Consider the following 20,720-nt stretch of genomic DNA (forward strand, 5'->3'; position numbering starts at 1 on the left):
AAAATGGGGCACATGTCTTCCTGCTGCACTTCCAATGCCACATGTTGAGATGTCGAGACTTTGGGTGTCCACTGCATCCAGATACTCCCTGTGCGCCCCTTCCCACTTGTATCAACTGCGGAGAGGAGTACTCTCCCTGCTCGCCAGACTGCACAGTACTCCAAAAGGAGTGGAAAATCATGGAGTACAAGACACTGGACCAGTTGACTTACCAAGAGGCTAAATATAAAGTTGAATGATTACACCCTGTTCGGTTGATATCCACATATGCTGCTGCTGCTGCATTACCATCGCCATCACAAGTATCAGTCATAACACAACCTGTGTGATGAACAGTGGGCCCTCCGGGCCTCCAGAATACATCTGCCTCCTCCAGCTCCTCTTGTGCGGAAGGTCTCCACTAATGCCACAGCAGACACTCACCGGTGGCTAAAGGAGCCAAAAGCTGCTGCATGAAGAGCTTCATGGTTGCAGAATGTGATTTTCACTCTGCAGCGGAGTGTGTGCTGATATGAAACTTCCTGGCAGATTAAAACTGTGTGCCGGACCGAGACTCGAACTCGGGACCTTTGCCTTTCGCGGGCAAGTGCTCTACCAACTGAGCTACCCAAGCACAACTCACGCCCTGTCCTCACAGCTTTATTTCCGCCAGAGCTTCATGGTCTTTCTCCGTGCCTGAAGCTACTTCAGAGAAGTCATCCCATCAAGCCCCTAAAGAGAAGCGAGAGGGCAAGCAAACAAAGAAATCTGCAAAGAAAAAGGACCCTCCAGTGGCCCCAACACCACCGCTCCCTACCAATTATGCACCTGAAGATAAGGTGGAGATCTCAGTGTCCCCTGAGGACCCGGATATCATTGATGCCTCATCCACAATAGGAATGGATACAAATACACAATCGGTGGCAGCAGGTGACCCTGAGGCGTAACCTCCCTCCTCGCATGCTTCATGCCTTCCCATGATAATGTCATCCTCCAGTGGAATTTCTTTCTGGCTGAGCTATGGCAACTGTTAAGCTTTACACCTGCTTTCTGCATTGCCCTCCAGGAAACCTGGTTCCCGTCAATGCGGACCCCTGCCCTTAGTGGCTATAGAGGATATTACAAGAACTGTAGTGACTATAATAAAGTGTCATGTGAATTTTGTGTATGTCCTGAACTCAGTATGCAGTGAACCTGTGCCCCTTGAAACCCCTCTTGAATCTGTGACTGTCAGGATAAGAATGACACAGGAAATAACTGTCTGCAACGTGTATCTTTCTCCAGACAGTGCAGTACCCCTGAAAACAATGGGTGCAGTGGTTGATCAACTCCCTAAACCTTTCCTACTTTTGAGAGATTTTAACGCCCATAACCCCTTGTGGGGTGGCTCTGTGCTTACTGGCCAAGGTAGAGCCTTTAAGTGGCCCTCATTCGTCAGCTTATAAAACAACGGAAACAGGAGTTTTGGGAGAGGTACATGTCGACCATTGGGTGCCATACATCACCTTCCCAAGTCTGGATGAAGATCAGATGTGTTTGTGGGTACCAGACCCCGACAGGTGTTAATGGCATTAACATCAATGACGTGTTATCTACTGAGGCAAACGCTATTGCCGAGCACTTTGCTGAGTACTATGCTCGAGTCACCATGTCAGAGAATTATCCCCCAGCATTTCGCACCCTCAAGCGGTGGATGGAAAGGAAAGCCCTCTCATTCAATGAACGTCACAGTGAAACCTATAATGCTCCGTTTTCAGAGTGGGAGCTCCTCAGCGTTCTTGCACATCGCCCCAACACAGTTCCTGGGCCAGATCGGATCCACAGTCAGATGATCAAACATCTCTAGTCTGACTACAAGCGACATCTCCTTGTCATCTTCAACCGGACCTGGTGCAATGACGTCTTTCCATCGCAATGGCAGGAGAGCACCATCATTCCAGTGCTCAAACCCGACAAAAACCCGCTTGATGTAGATAGCTATCAGCCCATCAGCCTCACCAACATTCTTTTCAAGCTGTTAGAACGTAAGTTGGCAATTGTGTTGGCTCCTGTAGTCACATGGCCTACTGGCTCCATGCCAGGGCGGTTTCCGCCGGGGTCACTCTACCATTGATGATCTAGTTTCCCTCGAGTCTGTCATCTGAACTGCCTGGTTGCCGTTTTCTTTTTTATTTACGAAAAGCTTAAGACATGATGTGGTGCCATCATATCCTTGCCACATTGTATGAATGGGGTTTCCAGGGCCCGCTCCTGATTTTTATTCAAAATTTCTTATCGCTCCGTACTTTCCATGTCCAAGTTGGTACCTCCCATAGTTCCCCCCATATCCAGGAGAATGGGGTCCTGCAGGGCTCTGTATTAAATGTGTCCATAGTTTTAGTGGCCATTAATGGTCTAGCAGCAGCTGTTGGACTGTTGATCTCACCTCTGTGTGCAGAGGACTTTTGAATTTTTGTACTGCTCCTCCAGTACTGGTGTTGCCGAGCGGTACCTACAGGAAGCCATCCACAAGGTTCAGTCATGGGCTTTAGCCCAACGGCTTCCAGTTTTCAGCTGCGAAGTCGTATGTCATGCACTTCTGTTGGCATCATACCATTCATCCAGAACCGGAACTTTACCTTAATGATGATCCATTCACTGTAGTGGAGACATATCGATGCTTAGGACTGCTTTTTGATGCCCAATTAATGTGTCTTCCTCATATTCGTCAGCTGAAGCGGAAGTGCTGGCAGCACCTCAATGCCCTCTGCTGCCTGAGCAACACCAACTGGGGTGCTGATTGCTCTACTGTGCTACAGCTCTACAGAGCCCTTGTTCAATCCTGCCTTGAGTATGGGAGTCTGGTTTATGGTTCGTTGGCGCCCTCAGCATTGCATTTACTCAACCCATTGCACCACTGTGGCGTTAGACTGGCAACAGGAGCTTTTAGGTCAAGTCCGGTAACCAGTGTCCTGGTGGAGGCCGGAGTCCCTCCATTGGAGGCTGGCATGCACAACTGCTCACCAGTTACATTGCACACATTCATAGTTCTCCTGAGCATCCAAATTACCATCTCCTTTTCCCATCCATGGCAGTTCATCTCCCACATTGGAGGCCCAGGTCAGGGCTTACGACTACGGTTCACATCCGATCTCTTCTGTCCAAAGTGGAATCCTTTCTTTACCACCTATACTTGAGGTCCATTCATGTACAACTCCATGGTGTACACCAAGGCTGAAGCTTCGCTTGGACTTTTCACATTGTCCTAAGGACTCAGTTAAACCCGCAGCTCTCTGCTGCCACTTCCTCTTGATTCTTGACATGTACCGGGACCATGAAGTGGTTTACACTGACGGCTCGATGGCTGATGGTCACATTGGCTTCACACATGTTCATGGAGGACATATGGCTGCAGTGTTTTCACTACAGAGCTGGCGGCCATTTCTCATGGTCTTGAGCACATCCACTCATGCCCTGGCAAGTCGTTTCATCTCTGTACTGACTCCTTGAGTAGCCTACAAGCTATTGACCAGTGCTACCCCTGCCATCCTTTGGTAGTGACCATCCAGGAGTCCATCTAAGCCCTGGAACAGTCCAGTCATTCAGTGTTGTTTGTGTGGGCCCCAGGCCATGTCGGAATCCCAGAAAATGAGCTTGCCGATAGGTTACACGGAAACCGCTTCTGGAGATTGGCATCCCTGTAACTGACCTGCGATCATTATTACACCACAAGGTTTTCAGCTTTGGGCGACAGAATGACATAATCTCAGTACACATAACAAACTGCTTGCCCTTAAGGAGACTACGAATGTGTGGAAAATCTCCATGTGGGCCTCCCACAGGGACTCTGTGGTTCTCTGCTGGCTTCGCATTGGCCATACATGGCTAACACATGGTTACCTCCTCAGTCGTGAGGACCCACGTTGGTGTCATTGTGGCTCACATGTGGCTGTCATCCACATCTTGCTGGACTGCCCACTTTTAGCCGCTGTGCGGCAGACTTTTAACCTACCCAGCACCCTACCTTTGGTAGTTTTATTCATGAGGGTTTTTTTTATCATGCCCTCTAAGGGTGGGCACTTAGCCTTCTCTCTGAGGTCGCCACCCTCCCTTCATTTTAACCCTGTCGCACTTTCTTTGCATTTGTTTGTCTTGGTGGTCATCTTTTCCCTACATGTGTTCATCTCGCCTTGTTTTTTTTGGGTGGACATTGTAATGTGTTGCAGAGTGACTGGCTCTCCCTCTTTTATTATTGTGATCAGCCAGGCCAGACCATATTCTCTGTGGTTTCAATACCTTCTTCTACTTTTCCTTGTGGTGTATGTTTTCCCCATTTTTTGTTTGTTCCATTCATTTTCTGTTTAGGTGTGGTGTTGGGTTTTTGTACCTTGAGCCTTGCTTGCATCTGGGAAAAGGGACTGATGACCCTGTAGTTTAGTCCCTTTATACCTCAAACCAACCAACCCCCCCCCCCCCCCCCCCTCTAGTACAGGATTCTCAGTCTCAGTACATTTAACCTTAGTACAAATACGTTTATCACTCTTCTCTATATTTTTCATTATTTGTTAACCTCACAAAACCAAACTAATTGCAATCATCATCATCAATATCTTTAATCAAAGCTCTCTAAAAGCTGTAAGATTCACCAAGTAAGTTTGTCAAGACATCATCATCAGCTTTCTGTTTTCTTCCTCTTACATTTCCCTCAATATATATTCCCAAAAATTCCCTGCTGAACTCTACGCTATTTACCTAGTGTGAACTACGTTGATCTCTACGGTGGAACCCCCTCTGACAATTGCCTCTCCATTTCCTAAAATTATTAGCCTGTTTTTGGTATCTGGTTTGTCCCACCCAAACTGACAAACTCCCCATGAGGTCCATTTTTCATTCCATTTCTTCTGTTTTCAAAATTCCTTTCATCAGACCTTCTATCATTACTTTCACATCACCTACTTCTTTGCTCGTGTCCCCTCCGATTGTCCCTATATCTGTCATTCCAGTTATTATTTTTCCTGTTCCATCTCTGTGTCAGTCATTCCAATGATTATCTCTTGTGTTATTATCATCATGATAGCTGCTCCTATTATCTGTTCCCCTCTCTCTGTCTCCATGATGATTATTAGGCCACCATCATTCTGATAAAATCCATGTCCTCATTTCCTATCCCTCTGTCTCTCATTTATTTCATATCCTATATCTAGTTTATCAACATATTTTAAAAACTGTGCAATGAAATCATCTGGTCCATATACTAACTCTCACTGTCCTTTATGTGGTAGTCTCCTCTTTAATGCATCTATTTGTATTGTCTCATCAAATGATTTTTCTAAGTATACAAGTGTTTTAAGTTGCTGTTCTCAAAATTCATTCAGGTGAATTCCACCTTTTCTGAAACATGGTCCATTCAAAAATTTTGATTTGGTCCTGGCTTGTTTGGTTTCAGACCAAAATGTATTCAAAAGACATTTCTCAGATTCTACAAAAGTCATATCTGTACGTGTTTTCAGACTATCCCATGACAGTGCCACCTCTACAAAAATTTCTTTACAGATTTATTCTTCGAGTAATCTGACATACTATTAGTAAAATTATCCTTACACTGGAAAATGAAGTCCACTGGGTGCATTTTGTTTCCTCCTGGAAAATTCTTTATGTTTATATATCATTTGTACTACAATCATTTTATATGCAACATTTTCCTCAATTTCATTTACTTTTGTCATAACATTTGCAATATTACTAAGATATGCACCATCATCATGTTTTACATCTTACCCTTCTTTGATAAACGTTCTTTTTGTTTCTCTCAATTTCAGACTAATACTGTCGCTTTCATTTTTAACCATAAAATTTAAGATTTTTAGGCTTCTGTCATTGCTCTCTATCTCATTGATTTGTTTGTTTTCAACCTTCTCTGTTTTCTGCAGGAGTAATACGTGTTTCAGATTTGCTGTGCTCTGTGTTTATCTGTGTTTTAAAATCATTTAAATCTACTTCTAATCCCTTAGTTGTCTCTGCAGTTTTCTCTGCCTGAACTTTGACATTAGTGCTTGACTTTGACAAGTTTTTATCTAAATGATTTAATTTTTCAAGTTTTTTTTCCTAATGCAGCTGTCTAGCTTCCAACTTTGTTCACCTAATTTCTCACCAATGAGTTTTGTAAGAATATTAAGAAGATTGCCACTATCACCAATTACTTCCCCTTGGCCAGAACATAGAATCTGTGAACAAGTACTGTCTGAATATCCACCTACTTCTTCGTCTTTTCACTATATGTCACAGACATTATTTTCAGTTGCCCCCTCTTTACCTTGTATCAAATTTTCTACCTCTTCCATTTCTCGATTTCCAACCCTGCTATTATCACGTAGCATGAAAATATTTTAAGCTCTCTCTCTCTCAAAGTTTTTCACATGGCCTACCGAGCTGACAATGTCTTAGATAAAACAAAGTAATTGTATATGGTGTAATTTGGTTGTTGCAATGTCCAAGTTGATTGGAGTTGTTGGTACTCACAGTTCTACAGTCTGATTTCCTCATCAACATATTTTTTTGGGCGCAGAATATCTCTGTGTCCAGTCCAAAATTTTGCTTTCCAAAAGAAATTGTCTTTCAGTCTTGAAGTTAAAAATGATACATCTGAAACTCAAACATTGATTTCAGATCTTTGACATGAGTTAAAGCACCATTCCAGCTCATTCAATGATATTACTATGTAATCGCCTTGCTGGGGATAAATGTTGTCAAAAGAAAAAAAATTAAAGTAAATGTGTTTATGAAATATTAATTTTGTCAGTAGTGGCTGAAATAAAGGTTCTTAAAGTTGAGTGGCTTTAACTCAGTTTGTTGAAAATAATAAACATTGACCAGTGCATAAAATAAGCTATAAAGACAATTGCAAATTTCTTGTTTACACAGAAAAATAAGTGAAATGATGTCAATAAACAATGCTGATAACATTTTTGCTAATTACACTGACATTACATTATCCAAAATACTCCTATCATGATTTGTGTTTCAAATAGGACTACATTATTTTTTAGTGTGAACAGAATTTCAACATATAATACAGCAGCCCAAATAAACACTTTGTTTACATTGTTAATCTGGTTTCATTTTATGAATTACAATAAATATGAGGTAATTGGATGTTGTTATGTTAGCCAACAGCATAGTATGCCAACAGTATGATGAATAAAGTTGTTACAGGTTTCAGACATTATAAAGATATTATAGTTGGTATCCCTTTTGTTACTCAATTGTTTGTAAATGAAAAGCCCTAATTGCATTTAAATGAATTGACAATATATGTACCTATCACTGGATTGAAGTAATATTAGTGAGTACTTTGACACGTAGTTGTTGAAAACTACATTACAGGGTTCAATAGGAGAAATCACTTATTTGGGTCCTACCTAATGACATAACCTTTAATCAAGCAATCCAAATTAGCTCTGAAATCTTAATAAAAATAAGCTGTTACATTTCAGAGCAATCAGGTAGCATGGATTAATTAAGTTTCCAGTTTATCTGATTTTGAAATAACAAGGGTCTACTGTAAATGATCTTTTATTATTATTATTATTTTATTATTTTTGTCTACTCAGCAACATGTAATTTGACATGCATGTCATTTTTAACACTATAAATTTTTTACAGTTGCACATTACAAATAATTTATAATACGCAACAATTACTATACTTTTTTCTGGTACAGGTTCTGTCTTACATTATTATTCATGTTAAATCTGAGTTACATGGGTATTTTTGGATAAGCCACTGCTTGAGCTGCTTATTAAGAGTTACATCTAGTGGAGAGTGGTACTACCGGGAAGGGCATCCGCCCACCATCTGTCATTGACAATGTCAAAATCCACATAACAATACCAATTCTGCAGATCTCAGTTCTATGAAAGATAACAAGAGTGACCCAGGTTTCTTATAACTTTTCTCAAGTACAAAAGGATGTACAGTAAACTGCTACAGGATGCGAGCAGAGGCAAAATGATAAGACCACACAGTACTCAAAATAATAAAAGTGAAGCAATTTGGAATGTATCAAGCAAGAAATTGGTAGCCTAGAGCCAACACAGATAAACATACTAATCAGAAATAAATTTGGTTTAATAGATAGCCCTAAGGACTTGACCAACTTCATATACAATTACTTTTGTAATACAGCAATCAAAACTGCAAGAAAATCTTCCAAAAACACACCATACATCTACAAATAACAACGTACCTTACAAAATGCTGCTGCTACCCACCACTGAGAAAGAGATGAGTGGGATTGTACACAAATTTAAGAGTAAAATGTCCACAGATGTAGACAAGTTTCCAATATTTCTACCAAAAGACTGCATCAGCAGCATAAAAGCACCATTAAAAGACATTATAAATGAGTCATTCACATCTAGTTGCTTATCTGATTACCAACAACATGAAAAAGTTCTTCCTGTCCATCAAAAAAGGTGATACAAAATATAAAGATTTACAAACTTGTTTCATTACTGTCTTCTTTTTCAGAAATAATGGAAACTATTATGAAAAACAGACTTATGGATTATTTAAATAAAGGCCAACTTCTGTGCAATGAACAGTTTAGTGTCAGGTCTGGAAATGGAACAAGTTCCTGTAGCAAAATTCACAAAAATACTTTTTGAAGCCCTGGATCAAGGGGAACATGTAATAGAAATTTGCCTACACTCAGTAGAGCATTCAGCACAGCTAATCATCAAATACTTCCACATAAACCTGAAGTGCTGGGAATAAGGAGGTGTGACATAAATGATTTACATCTTACCTAGCAAACGGAAGAAGAGATCTTCAAAATTTCAAGTGACACAAAATGTGAAGTCATGTATGTTTCACATCAAGAATATTGGAACATTGGAGTCCTCCAAGGCAGTGTGTTAGCCCCAGCACTGTTTCTTATTTACATGAATAACTTCAGACTATATGTCAAAGAATGTTAAACAGTGTTGTTTGCTGATGACAGCAACATAATAATTACAGGTACGACATCAGAGCTGACATGGCACTTATGGTGGTGTGCTATTGGTCAACAAAAAGGAGGTAACTCTTAACAGAGTGTATAGCTAGCACAAAATTTTTTGGTATATATGTTGATCAGCAATGAAAACTGGATGAAAGAATCAGACTAATTGGAAAAAATTAGAACTGCATTCTATGCCCTAATATTAACTGCAGTGTGTAACAGCACACGCTTAAGAAGAATGTATTTTGCACACGTACATTCTATCTTCGGTTATGCCATAATGTTCTGGGGTGTTATTGTTCAGAATATAGGAAATATGCTCAAACTGCAAAAATAGGCCCTCAGAATAATCCCAAAGAGTCACAAAAGAGCCCACTGCATCAAGTTGTTAAAAAAAAGGTATTTTGACAGTTCAAAGTGATTACCTCTATCAAACTACAGTTTTTAAATAGAAAAAACTTGAGCAGTATGTAGCAAACACCAGACAAGATACAGTGGTTACTTATACCTACATAGAAAGAATAAAGTTAAGATCAAAATCACTTGTTTGCAAAGGAGTTAAAATATATAATAAACTAACAAAAGATTTTAAATATGTAAATTTAAATCATGCCTTGTAGTATATTTACTTAAAATAGTGTTTACTCACAGTTAGAGGAATCAATCCACAGGAGCTAAAGGTACTAGTGTAGGTAAAACCTTCCTGTATATGTCTATAGTGGTGAAAGAGTAAAAGGTGGTGTTAGTATTTTTGTCAGTGACTTTTACCAGTAATCACCCATCATCCTTAGCACTATCTAGAAACTATAACGAACTGGTTCACATTCCACGTGTAATAACAGTTTGCTGTGTCTACTTACCTCTCACTAAAACATCAACAGTAACATAGTCATAAACCTCACTACTCAAGACCTCCCCCTCTCCCCAGTTGCCGGAAACTACAGTCGTGTGTGTGAGTTGCGTTTGCCTGAGTCGTCCATAGAATATATTATGATTTTGTGTACCACTAATGCTCCTGGGAATCACTATGTGAAACTACTAGTGTTTGGGGTGGGGGGGCAAGAATTCAAGGTTATCGGAGCTAAGAATCTCCCTGTGCATTATTCCAACCAAAAAGAGCATGCATGAATAGTGAAATTTTCAAAAACTGGTTCCACATGCATTTTATACTGCAAGTCTGGTGACTTCTAGAAGAAAAAGGATTGCCACGGAAGGTCTGTTTTATTGCTTGATAATACTCCTTCACATCCGAATGAGAAGATTCTTGTATCTGATGGTGGTCTCATTGTAATTAAGTTTTTACTTCATAATGTGACTGCAATTATATACCCAATGAACCAAGGTGTAATTGCTTCAGTTAAAAGGCACTAAATGCTGGTCTGCTCTAAATGCTAGTTGATGAGATTGATTTGGTGGTTTTCTGGAAGAAACTGACTATTATAGATGCCATACTCAGGATTACTGATGCCTTGCAGAAGTCAAGCCACATGCTCTAGTTTGATCGTGGAGGAAAATTCTTCCAGAAATAGAGGAAAGTGATTTTCAAGGTTTCACTGATGAAGAAATAGCAGCTGCACACATAATGAATCTGGCAGTGGGTTTAAATAGTTTTGAAGATGTCAAAGAAAATCTGAATGAGAGGCTGAAGATCGGTGCATGTCAACCTGACCTCCAGTGTATGAGTACTGCCAAAATTATGGCTGGTGCTGTACAACAAAACAAAGAAGATGACAGTGAATGTGAAAGTGCAGATGAAGACAGTGACTTTGTCTGTCACTGTACCACATTCAAATGTGTTGATGCTCTTGTAGATTATGTGGGCCAGAGGGGGTTTCAGCACAGTAACGTTATTGTTGCAAGAAAGATTTTAAATGCTGTAAGCAAAAAGAAAAAAAAGCAGACCAACATCACAGTCCATTTTAGGAAATAAACAGGCCTACAGCACCTATGCACAGAATTTGGAAAAATGTTCAAATAAAAAATACATGTTTGAAAATACCTTTATTATTCATGTTTTTCAATTATTTGTGCATCTTCTCCCTCACATTACCCCAAATAATTGGAAATATAGTGTAAGTGGTGAACATCTTGAGCTCATCAAATCATATAAGTATTTAGGGGTGATACTAAGAAGCTATATGAAATGGGAGGATCATGTAAATTCAGTATTAGGGAAGCAAGTGGAAGACTTAGGTTTGTTGAAATGATGCAATGGAATGCACATGTAAAGGATTTGCCTGCAAGTCTCTTGGATTACCGATTCTAGAGTATTGTGCCATTGTTAGAAGTCCTTAAGATGCTTGTAACAACAGACATTAACTAGATTCAGAGGCACACTGTGAAGATTGCAACAGATTGGTTTAGCCAACATGAAAGTGTAACAGAAATGTCCAGGTAACTTTAATAGGAATCCTTGGAAGGAATTCAGTGCAGTTCTCATGAAACCCTATTAAGAAAATTTAGATAATGTGTATTTGAAGAAGTCTGTGTGACCATTATGCTGACACCATTGTATATCATGCATAGTGGTCATGAGGATAAGTTAAAAGAGATTAGGGCACGTACAAACGCATACAAACAGTCGTTTTTCCCTCCCTCATTATGGGAGAGTGATAGGAAAAATATCAATAATATAGGTCTGATGTACCCTCTGACATGTATGGTACAGTGGCTTGCAGAGTATGAATACAGATGTAGATATCGTGTGATCACGGATAGCTATCCTTGACTGTGTACACCAGCTTCTCGGAACTATTGTTCATGTCTTGTTGAGCACCATGTCATCTTCCTTCCTATTAAAATTTTTGTGATGTTTATGAATATTTACAGCTGATCTGTACAGATGTAGGTAATAGTTGCTTGTGGTTGTTGAAAAATCTAAAAAAGTGATTTTATTTCCCCTAAATCAGTAAGAGTATGTGTAAGCACCAATTTAATGTCACTATATATACTGCTGCCAGAATGTATCCTTTTATGATCCAGCACCTGATAATGGATTGCATGCATCTTTAAAGACATTAAATGTTTACATATTTTTTGTATAGTGTTAAGAAAAGCTCAACTTGAAGAAAGTAAAAATAATACCAAATAAGATATGAATGCAGACAAATAATGGGAACTCCAGATAGGAATGATATGATGTCATTATTAAGAAGAAGACATCCACAGCACATTGTTAATAATGATCAATGAGGGCCACTGCTCAAAAGTCTTGAGTTCCAACTAGTTTCCGGTGTACACCCAAATAGGATATGCTACAGAATGCCAAATGATTAACAGAGAGAGCTGACTCAGTATTTAATACAATGGACTCACATCTTTTGTAATGACCCCAATGAGTGTTTCTGTTGTATTTAATTCATACATCTATTCCTGTAGTTAACTTCTAAGGGAAAATACAGGAATTATTCTTTCCTGCCAATTGAATTTCTAAAGCTTATGGACAGAGTGTTTTGGAAAGGACAGTTCTTAAAACAGTGAAAGTTTTAGTTGATTTTTTTTTTTCTCCGCAATGACATTATGAACAGGTAAAATAGTACCCTTTCTGACGCCCACATTACACATGTATAGGTCAAGAGTATGGGTATTGTGAAGTCAACAGGTTTCTGCCTTTTGATTTTAGTTGGTGTAAAGTGATCAGAAGTGGTTCACATGGTTTCACATATTCAAGTGACACTGATCGTGCCTCACATATTAAGGTCTGTCTTTAATTACATTTCTAGTTATAGTTAGTCCAGCAAACCTTTAACTTGTTGAAAATTGAGGGGCATCCTGTCATGAACCCTCTCTACTGTGCTGGAAAAATTATCTCCATAAGGTCACCATTATGGTGTGGCTAATGGCTGTATAGTGCTTTAGTAGAGCTGGCCATGATGTCTCCTTTGTTGATGCTGCTGAGTCTGCGTTGTCTATGTGGTTTCTCGTTGTCTAGGCGATGATTCCTCTGCTGCTCTGGGTCCAAGAAAAGGTGTGGGTTTTTTAATTATCACTGACTATCAAAATCATGATGCAGTATTCCACAGATTATTTGTAACAAAAACACATATTTATTGCCAAAACTAGATAAACAACTACACTCAACCGCGGCCAACACTCAAGTGCCGAAAACCTGTTGTAGACCAAAGATCACGGCCATAAGCTACAAAGAACATACAATTTCAAAATCGATTTTGATCACAACACCTAACTTAGTATTATCTTAATCAAAAGTTTTTTTAACATGACTTTAGTGTATAATATGACAAAATGATGTCTATTTATCAGTTCCATTACAATCCCCACAGTTGAAATCTCTAATTCTTGAGTTTATATTCATACATTACTGAAGTCTTGTCCTGTGCACCCTTCACAGGCAGACTAGACCTTACCAGAGGCAGCACCAAGTGCAAAAGCAGTACTGTCATACTGCAGCTATGCTGTAACTTATGCACTGACTTTTATGTGGACATGGCCATCAACTAGCTGTTCATACAAGTGATCAGCCACTGTCAAACTGTGGTCAAGAGTAACAATGACTTGTTGCAGAAGAACACATTGTTGTGCACAACGTGTTTGTTTGACGTCAGAAAAAAACACCCAAATTCGTTAGAATAGACCATTACGCACTAAATGATTGGTGCTGAGTGTTGGATGTGGGCATAATGTAGAAATTATGAAAACTGCTTAGCTTATGGATGAAGTTCTCCTCATGAACTAACTCAATCTCAATATACAGTCACTATTGTCTCCAAATTCTGCTGTCTCACTTGCAATGGTCTCAGGAGACAACAGGTGTTATGCATTACCTCTGAAGGGGCACATAATGCAAAAGCTTAAGACTTATGTTTCTTAAATATGAATATACAATGAAATTTATGATCACATTTCACAAACCAATGTCAGCGAATTTTATTGAACTACATTTGCTCACAGCAAAACTTAATAGTTTTATTCTGTTCAGGTAGTTGAAGATTGTATTCAAAGTATAATAAAGAAGTCACTTTATTATCTTTTCCAACTTGAGATTCATTTTTTTTATTTGTTATGTTGAATTTCATAGTTAATTCTAGAATGGAACATTAATGAACTGAATTTAGATGGCTGTATTCCCAGTTTTCAAAACTGTTTAGTGCCTACAGAAACATGATTAACCCCTTGTTTTCTAAGTTGAAGGACTTATTTTTCTTACTTATACGTCACAGTGAGAAGAAAATTAAAAAAAATTATCCAAAATTTTGGAAATTCAATGATTATAGGTGTTTATTGGGCAATACATATTATTTAGTTCCAGCAATTTAATTTCATTGTTCATTTATTTCCTATTATGTATAAGTAACATTATAATTTCTTATTAATAGGACCAATAAAAGTCATCCAAAACAAAATTACACAGCTTTGGACAGCACAGCGTGAGAAACGGAAGATCGACTTAAATGATTTTCAGGAAAACGTCAAAAAAGTTCGCCAGAAGTGGGAATCAAATCTAGACAATTTTAAAGAAGAAGTAAGGAAATTAAAGACTTCTGTTCATTAATGCCAATATTGTACAGAATTTTGAAAACTATTTCATTTTTTAATTTATGTATACAATTTTTACCATCAGGAAAAGAAATTATTTACATTACTTCACAGACACATGAAGGCAGCTAAAGAAAAATATGATACTATGAAAGAAAATATTGAAATGTTGAAACAGTTGCATGAAGACTTTTTCAAGGTATGTTTAAAATTATTCTGTAAATTATCTCACTGTGGTGACCTTATTGTTCCTTTGCTGATAAAAATCAGAACATTTTTTTTTCTTTTTTCTTGAAAGTGGTCCTCTCATTCCAGTATTGCTACATTGTTCAAATAAACATACATTGTAATTCAAAGCTCTGTTACTTAGTACAAGAGATTAATTGTTTTAGCAAAAAAAGTTAGTATGGTTATAAAATTTATCTGTTTCAACTGCACCTAATGTAGCTCACCTCACTGGGTTCAAGAACAGAGAAACTAGGTATCTGAGCTGACATATTCTTAATACCACCATTCATCTTTGAAATATCGTGAAGAAAATGGAATATTGATTTCACAGTCTGCCTGACAAAGTACCTACAAACCATTTAAGAAAGGGAAAAATACAACGATATATGATTTGAGACAGACCTTGTATTAATGTTTGCTCAGTAACGCTCAAGCTAAAAAGAGAGAAAGGGAACCAAGCACTTTCGGTCAGTCCTTCAAACATAACTTAGAAAACATGAAGACTGTCAGCCACTCAGCTACAAATGAATGGTGGGTGGTGCACTGGCAGATTTAAAGAACAGATACCAAGAAAGGCACTTGGTAAAGTGGATTCATTTTTAGAAGCAACTTTCAAATCCCTGTCTGGCCTCCAGACTATTTTTTTTTTTTTTTTTTTTTTTTTTTTTTTTTTTTTTTTTTTTTTTTTTTTGTGTTCATAGATTTCCTAACTCACAAATGTTAGGATGGTTCCTTTGAATAGCTCATATATGAGCAAATATGAGTTTATGCACTGTCACACAATTTTTTTTATGGGTGTATGTCCATTCAAGAGAAGGCAAAATAAGAATTTTTCTGAGAGGATGTTTGTGCAGCTAGTTTGATATAATCTGACAGTGGATGGAAATGCAGCATGGTTGTTTCAAATGTCTAAGCTATTGAAACTAATACAGCTTTTTAGGCATCTTCTATCACAGCACCAATGTACAACATCAGTGTGCAGCATAAAGTACAGTGTTGCCAATCAACAACTTTTCAAACCCGCCATATCCACCACTATTAAAGCTCCACACTGAGCAGCTGCGCACTCCATTACATGCATCAGTTGCTATTCTTTGTGTGTGGCATGCTGCTAACATTGTAGGCTGCCTTGCATGCACAAGCTTCAAACCACAGCGTTTGGCCACCCATAAAACTCAGCAATTGGCTGCCCAGAATATACAGCGACCCCAGCTGCCGGCTCCATTATCTGTGGAGCCTTATTTAACACTGCTACTGACATCTATAAGCCAGTTCTTATCGTGCTATGTTCTACTCCACAACTTGGAAGTGCTGCTTTGCAGTGTTATTGCTGCTCAATGTTGATGTGGCTGTGCTCTGAACTTAGAATCTGAATGCTGTATTGGAACTTGGACTTCAGTATTCTCTAGGTTAGTATGTCAATGGACTTGTGATTCTGCCAGAATTCTGAATTTCACTTGCACTTCCTGGACATTGGTATAACTGCCATCAGTTTGTATAATTTTTCGTAAAGTGTCCATCTACAACTTGGTGCTTGGTAACAGAATTATTTGTATCAGTATTATGTCAATAAACCATAGAATGCAGATATATTTATTGTATTACTCCTGGTTTAACACAACTGTTATCAGTTGAGTTGCCTATGCCTTTAAGCTCATTTGTATTATTCGTGAAGTTCAGTTTTTGACACCAGTCTGCAATGTTGTTACATAATCCCATCATAGAACAGTATTATCATATACAGTGATGGAAAATGGGTAGGAACATATCTTTCCTGTCACCACAGATAAAATATCTTTATTTCAATGACCAGTTTTGGAACACGAATTCCATTTTTAAATGCAATTACATAAAACCTATGCAGTTTGCAAATTATAACCCCCACCCAAGCCCCCATGACTTAATAGCCTGAAGGGCAGTTCCCATTCAGACTTCCCATGGAGCACAAATCTGTATATACTTTTTGTTTCATTGTCAGGTACTTCTGTGCTTTTCAATTGTTCCACCTTATTAGGTTCTGAGCTATGTCTCATGGGCACATTTGCAACCATACCTTTTCCCAAGTCAATTTTCAGAGCCCAGGGATCCCAAATTTGTCAATTAAATGTTGTTGCACTGGCTTTTTGTCTCACCACATTTTGTTCAGGTTCACTTATTAAAATTGCAATCCCAAAAATATAATCCTCTTTTATTTTATTACTAGAATCTTGCGTTGGTTCTTGGTAGAGCAACATTATAATATATGAAAAGCACCAGTTGGCTTTTGTTCTACAATATTACTTTTATTGTTAACCGGTTTTCGGCTTACAAGGCCATCTTCAGATATTTACTGAGTATTATCACCAAAGAAGTTAAATGTTAGCAGACAACATTGGATGAGAAGTAACACATGTAGACGGAAGTAGAAACATACAGTAAATGACATCTTTGCAATGGAATAGTAAAAACTGAATAGTTGGAGTTGACAGGAAAACCTTTAGCACAAAATAGGAATAGCATGCCAACATAACAGTTTCTATTAATAAACAAAACTAATAAAATAAAATAAAATTAGTACTAGACAAGGCTGCATCAGGAGGTATGAAACATGGAGAGTGATACACAACCAATTAAAAGGAGAGACAGTTGTGGACCCATAGCTAAGCCATCTAATTGTTTATAAAGAGTCCCTTGGAACTGGAAATAGTTCTGTGTGAGGCATGTCTGTGTGGCCAGTCTCAAGTCATTCAATTCCACAGGACTGACATTAGGCTTGTGCATCAGCTCTGTCAGAATATAGATACAATAAAATTTACTGCCACAGCCAATGGCTACAATTCAGTCCTTATTGGCCACATCTTGCACAGGAAACAAAAACGGAAAATTATACCCCTCCTCTATACCCCACCTGCTTTCCCATCCACTGTCTGCAAGAAATGGTGTACACTTCCATTTCTAGGTCAGCTATCACAGATTGTAGCCAAAGCACTGAAATCCTGCAAGTATAGGCTTTCCTACTATGTCAGGAACAAGACTGCCCAGTGTATTTTTAATAGAAAAGACAAGATCCAGTTTTTAGCCAACAGCGGGGTATACAAAATCACCTGTTCTGATTGAGAAAAATTTTACATTGATCAGTCAGGCAGAGACATATCAACTAGGCTGGCTGAACATGAATGCAGCTGGAGGTTGCAGAATTCAGACTCTGTATTTGCTGAGCATGTACTGAGTGAGGGTCACAACTACCAGCCAGTGTCCCATGTACTTCACTTAGCAAACAAAGGCCATAAACTCAACCTGCTGGAAGTCCTGGAAATTAACAAACATCTTGCTCACAGTCCAGATCTCATCCTAAATGACCAGACACAACTCAAACCTTCCCCTCTCCTAAACTTCATACAATCATCTTTGTTGTTCATTACTTCCCACTCTCTCTTGCTACGTACTCCCATTTTCCTGTATTCATTAAGTTGTTTTATTTGTTGAAGTTGTCTTTGTATTCCACATAGACTGTAGTTTCAATAGTTAAGGCTTTATTTTAACTGGCACTTGTATTACTGTCAATGTTTAACACCCCTTGTAGTTGTCTCATCAAATACTGTTCATATTTTACTTTGCTCTTTTATTTAATGAAAACTGGTACACAGCCACTGCTTTGATTATAATGTTAATGTTGAAATGCAGTACCACCACACTCTCAAACTGTAGGTTCCCTCAAACACCTCCATTTTCCTGCATTTATTAATTCCTGTTTATATTGTTGATATTGCTTAAGTTCCTTATGTATTCTGTATTTACATTGACAACTGTCTCTCCTTTTAATTGGTTGTGTATCACTCTCCATGTTTCATACCTCCTGATGCAGCCTTGTCTAGTACTAATTTTATTTTATTTTATTAGTTTCATTTATTAATAGAAACTGTTATGTAGGCATGCTATTCCTATTTTGTGCTAAAGGTTTTCCTGTCAACTCCATTGTTGTTTATGTACTGTTCAGTTTTTACTATTTCATTGCAAAGATGTTATTTACTGTATGTTTCTACTTCAGTCTACATGTGTTACTTCTCTTCCAATGTTGTCTGCTAACATTTAACTTCTTTGGTGATAATACTTGGTAAATGTCTGAAGATGGCCTTGTAAGCCGAAAACCGGTTAACAATAAAAATAATATTGTAGAACAAACGCAAACTGGTCCTCTTTTATTTCATCAAAAATATCATATCTGGAGCTACTATCAAGGGGATCACTCTGTACTGAGCCTAAGTCACTCACACTGTGATTCCCCTTGTGGCAGTCGTGCCCTCCCCAGGATTATTCCATCAGATTTTGTTTGCTGCGACTGCACACCTGCCTGACAGATTGCCCTCCACGACCCACTTCGTGGCGCCTGTAGTTGACAATCCTCATGCTCTGTTTATATTATACAAGAATTTTATAATGGGGATTAATTGGCAACACTTCACGCAGTAACTCTTGGGTTGATTCCCTTTGAGGTATTCTATTTTATTTAATCTTCCCTTATCCAGACACATCTCCTTCAGTAAGGACGCTCACTTTTTCTATCCCATCACACACCTTTCCCCTTCACAACACAAGGATTATTACTAGAATATTACATCTACTAATATCTTTACACTAACTACTGATAAGGCTACTGAGCTGTGATGATCTTTCTGGATTTAATCATGGCACTTATCCTTAATCCTTCAATTTGGGTCACTTGAAACTTTCACGCAGTTACTCTGCTCACTCATTTTCACCAATAACGTAGCATCCGGAACTTGCAAGTACAGTACCTTGTAGTGTCTTCTGATCCCTCCAGCTCATTGACTTCCACAGTTGTCAATTCTGAGTAACTATCACCAGCAAAATTCTCTGCCTTAGTGCAACTGCCAGTGCTCCTGTCAACCTTTTGTGTACTCCATGACTTGTACCCAAACCATGTACCAGGTGGTGAAGGACTCAGGTTAACACTCAAACAACATTCACTGGGACCACTCTTTGGGGTAAGCACTGATTTAATACTCTTTCACTTGTAGCACATAGATATATATACATATACTTCTTTTACACTGGAAAATCAAAAACTTTTTTGTTTGTTTTTGGTCTTTGTTCTAAGGCACTGTTTCGCACTTACAATTGCTCACGGTGCTGGGAACATCTTATGTTCACAAGCTTGGCCCAAAACAGCGCACTTAACAAATTTTCTTCTTTACCGTTGCCTCTGTATATACCGTAGCGGAGTCCAAAGCTGTGGCAATACCTGGTTGCCATCATCATTGCCGTATTGCACAATGACGCCCTTATCAGTGTAATATACTTCTCGTTGTTCTGCGACCCTTTTTAACATGTATATGCCACTGCTCCAATCCACATGACGTCATCTCAGCGCTGTCTTTTATAATAATTAACCAAAGTTAATGCACTGCATACTAAGGCCTCGCCAGTTCACGTGCGAAACTTCTGCTGCCATGAGCCACTTCGACTTGACTCTGACCATTGTTCTTTTTCCTGCCTGCTGGCTATGCTGTTCCATCCGTGTAACCTTGGGGTGGGGTGGGGGAAACTCCCCTTGTAGTTATTGTAAAATTACTGGTTCATTACGTATAGTCTATTTACGTTTATCTATTCTTCTTCCATCAGTACAGCTTAATTGTTATTTTTACTTATTTATTTATTATATATTTTTCTTACACACTATTTATATTTTCAAAGGGGGAGTACTGTCCCCCAGGTAAGACTAGCAGTACCGTTTCTTTTTTAAGGCACTAGATGCCTCTCGCTGGCTGTCTCCATTCCCTGCTGCCCTCTCTCGACTTTATTTTATGTTAATACTACAACTTAGCATCACCTTTTTGCCACTAGATGGCTCATGCTGACTGCCTTCAGCTATCGTATTGTAGTGTCACACCTTGCCTCCACACATCAAGGTTAATATCCTGTTGCTGATGTCAGGGTTGGTGGAACTATCAACAAGGTGGTCTCTCTTTGCAGGGTCCAGGCCGGTGGATCCCTATGTACTCATCTCCACACTCAAAAATCACTCAAAAGCACTCAA

At 38.7% G+C, this 20,720-nt stretch overlaps 1 protein-coding gene across 1 annotated transcript in view; it reads left to right on the top strand.

Annotated features, from left to right (window-relative positions):
* LOC126458200 (X-linked lymphocyte-regulated protein PM1-like) overlaps nucleotides 1-20,720 on the top strand; it is an 89,316-nt gene that overhangs the window by 55,580 nt on the left and 13,016 nt on the right. Inside the window, exons 2-3 of the mRNA XM_050095095.1 lie at nucleotides 14,296-14,441; nucleotides 14,541-14,654. Of these exons, the coding sequence (XP_049951052.1) occupies nucleotides 14,296-14,441; nucleotides 14,541-14,654 (260 nt within the window). The remainder of the gene's footprint in view (nucleotides 1-14,295; nucleotides 14,442-14,540; nucleotides 14,655-20,720) is intronic.

Source organism: Schistocerca serialis, chromosome 1 (genome assembly GCF_023864345.2).
Source record: "Schistocerca serialis cubense isolate TAMUIC-IGC-003099 chromosome 1, iqSchSeri2.2, whole genome shotgun sequence".
NCBI classification, from domain to species: domain Eukaryota; kingdom Metazoa; phylum Arthropoda; class Insecta; order Orthoptera; family Acrididae; genus Schistocerca; species Schistocerca serialis.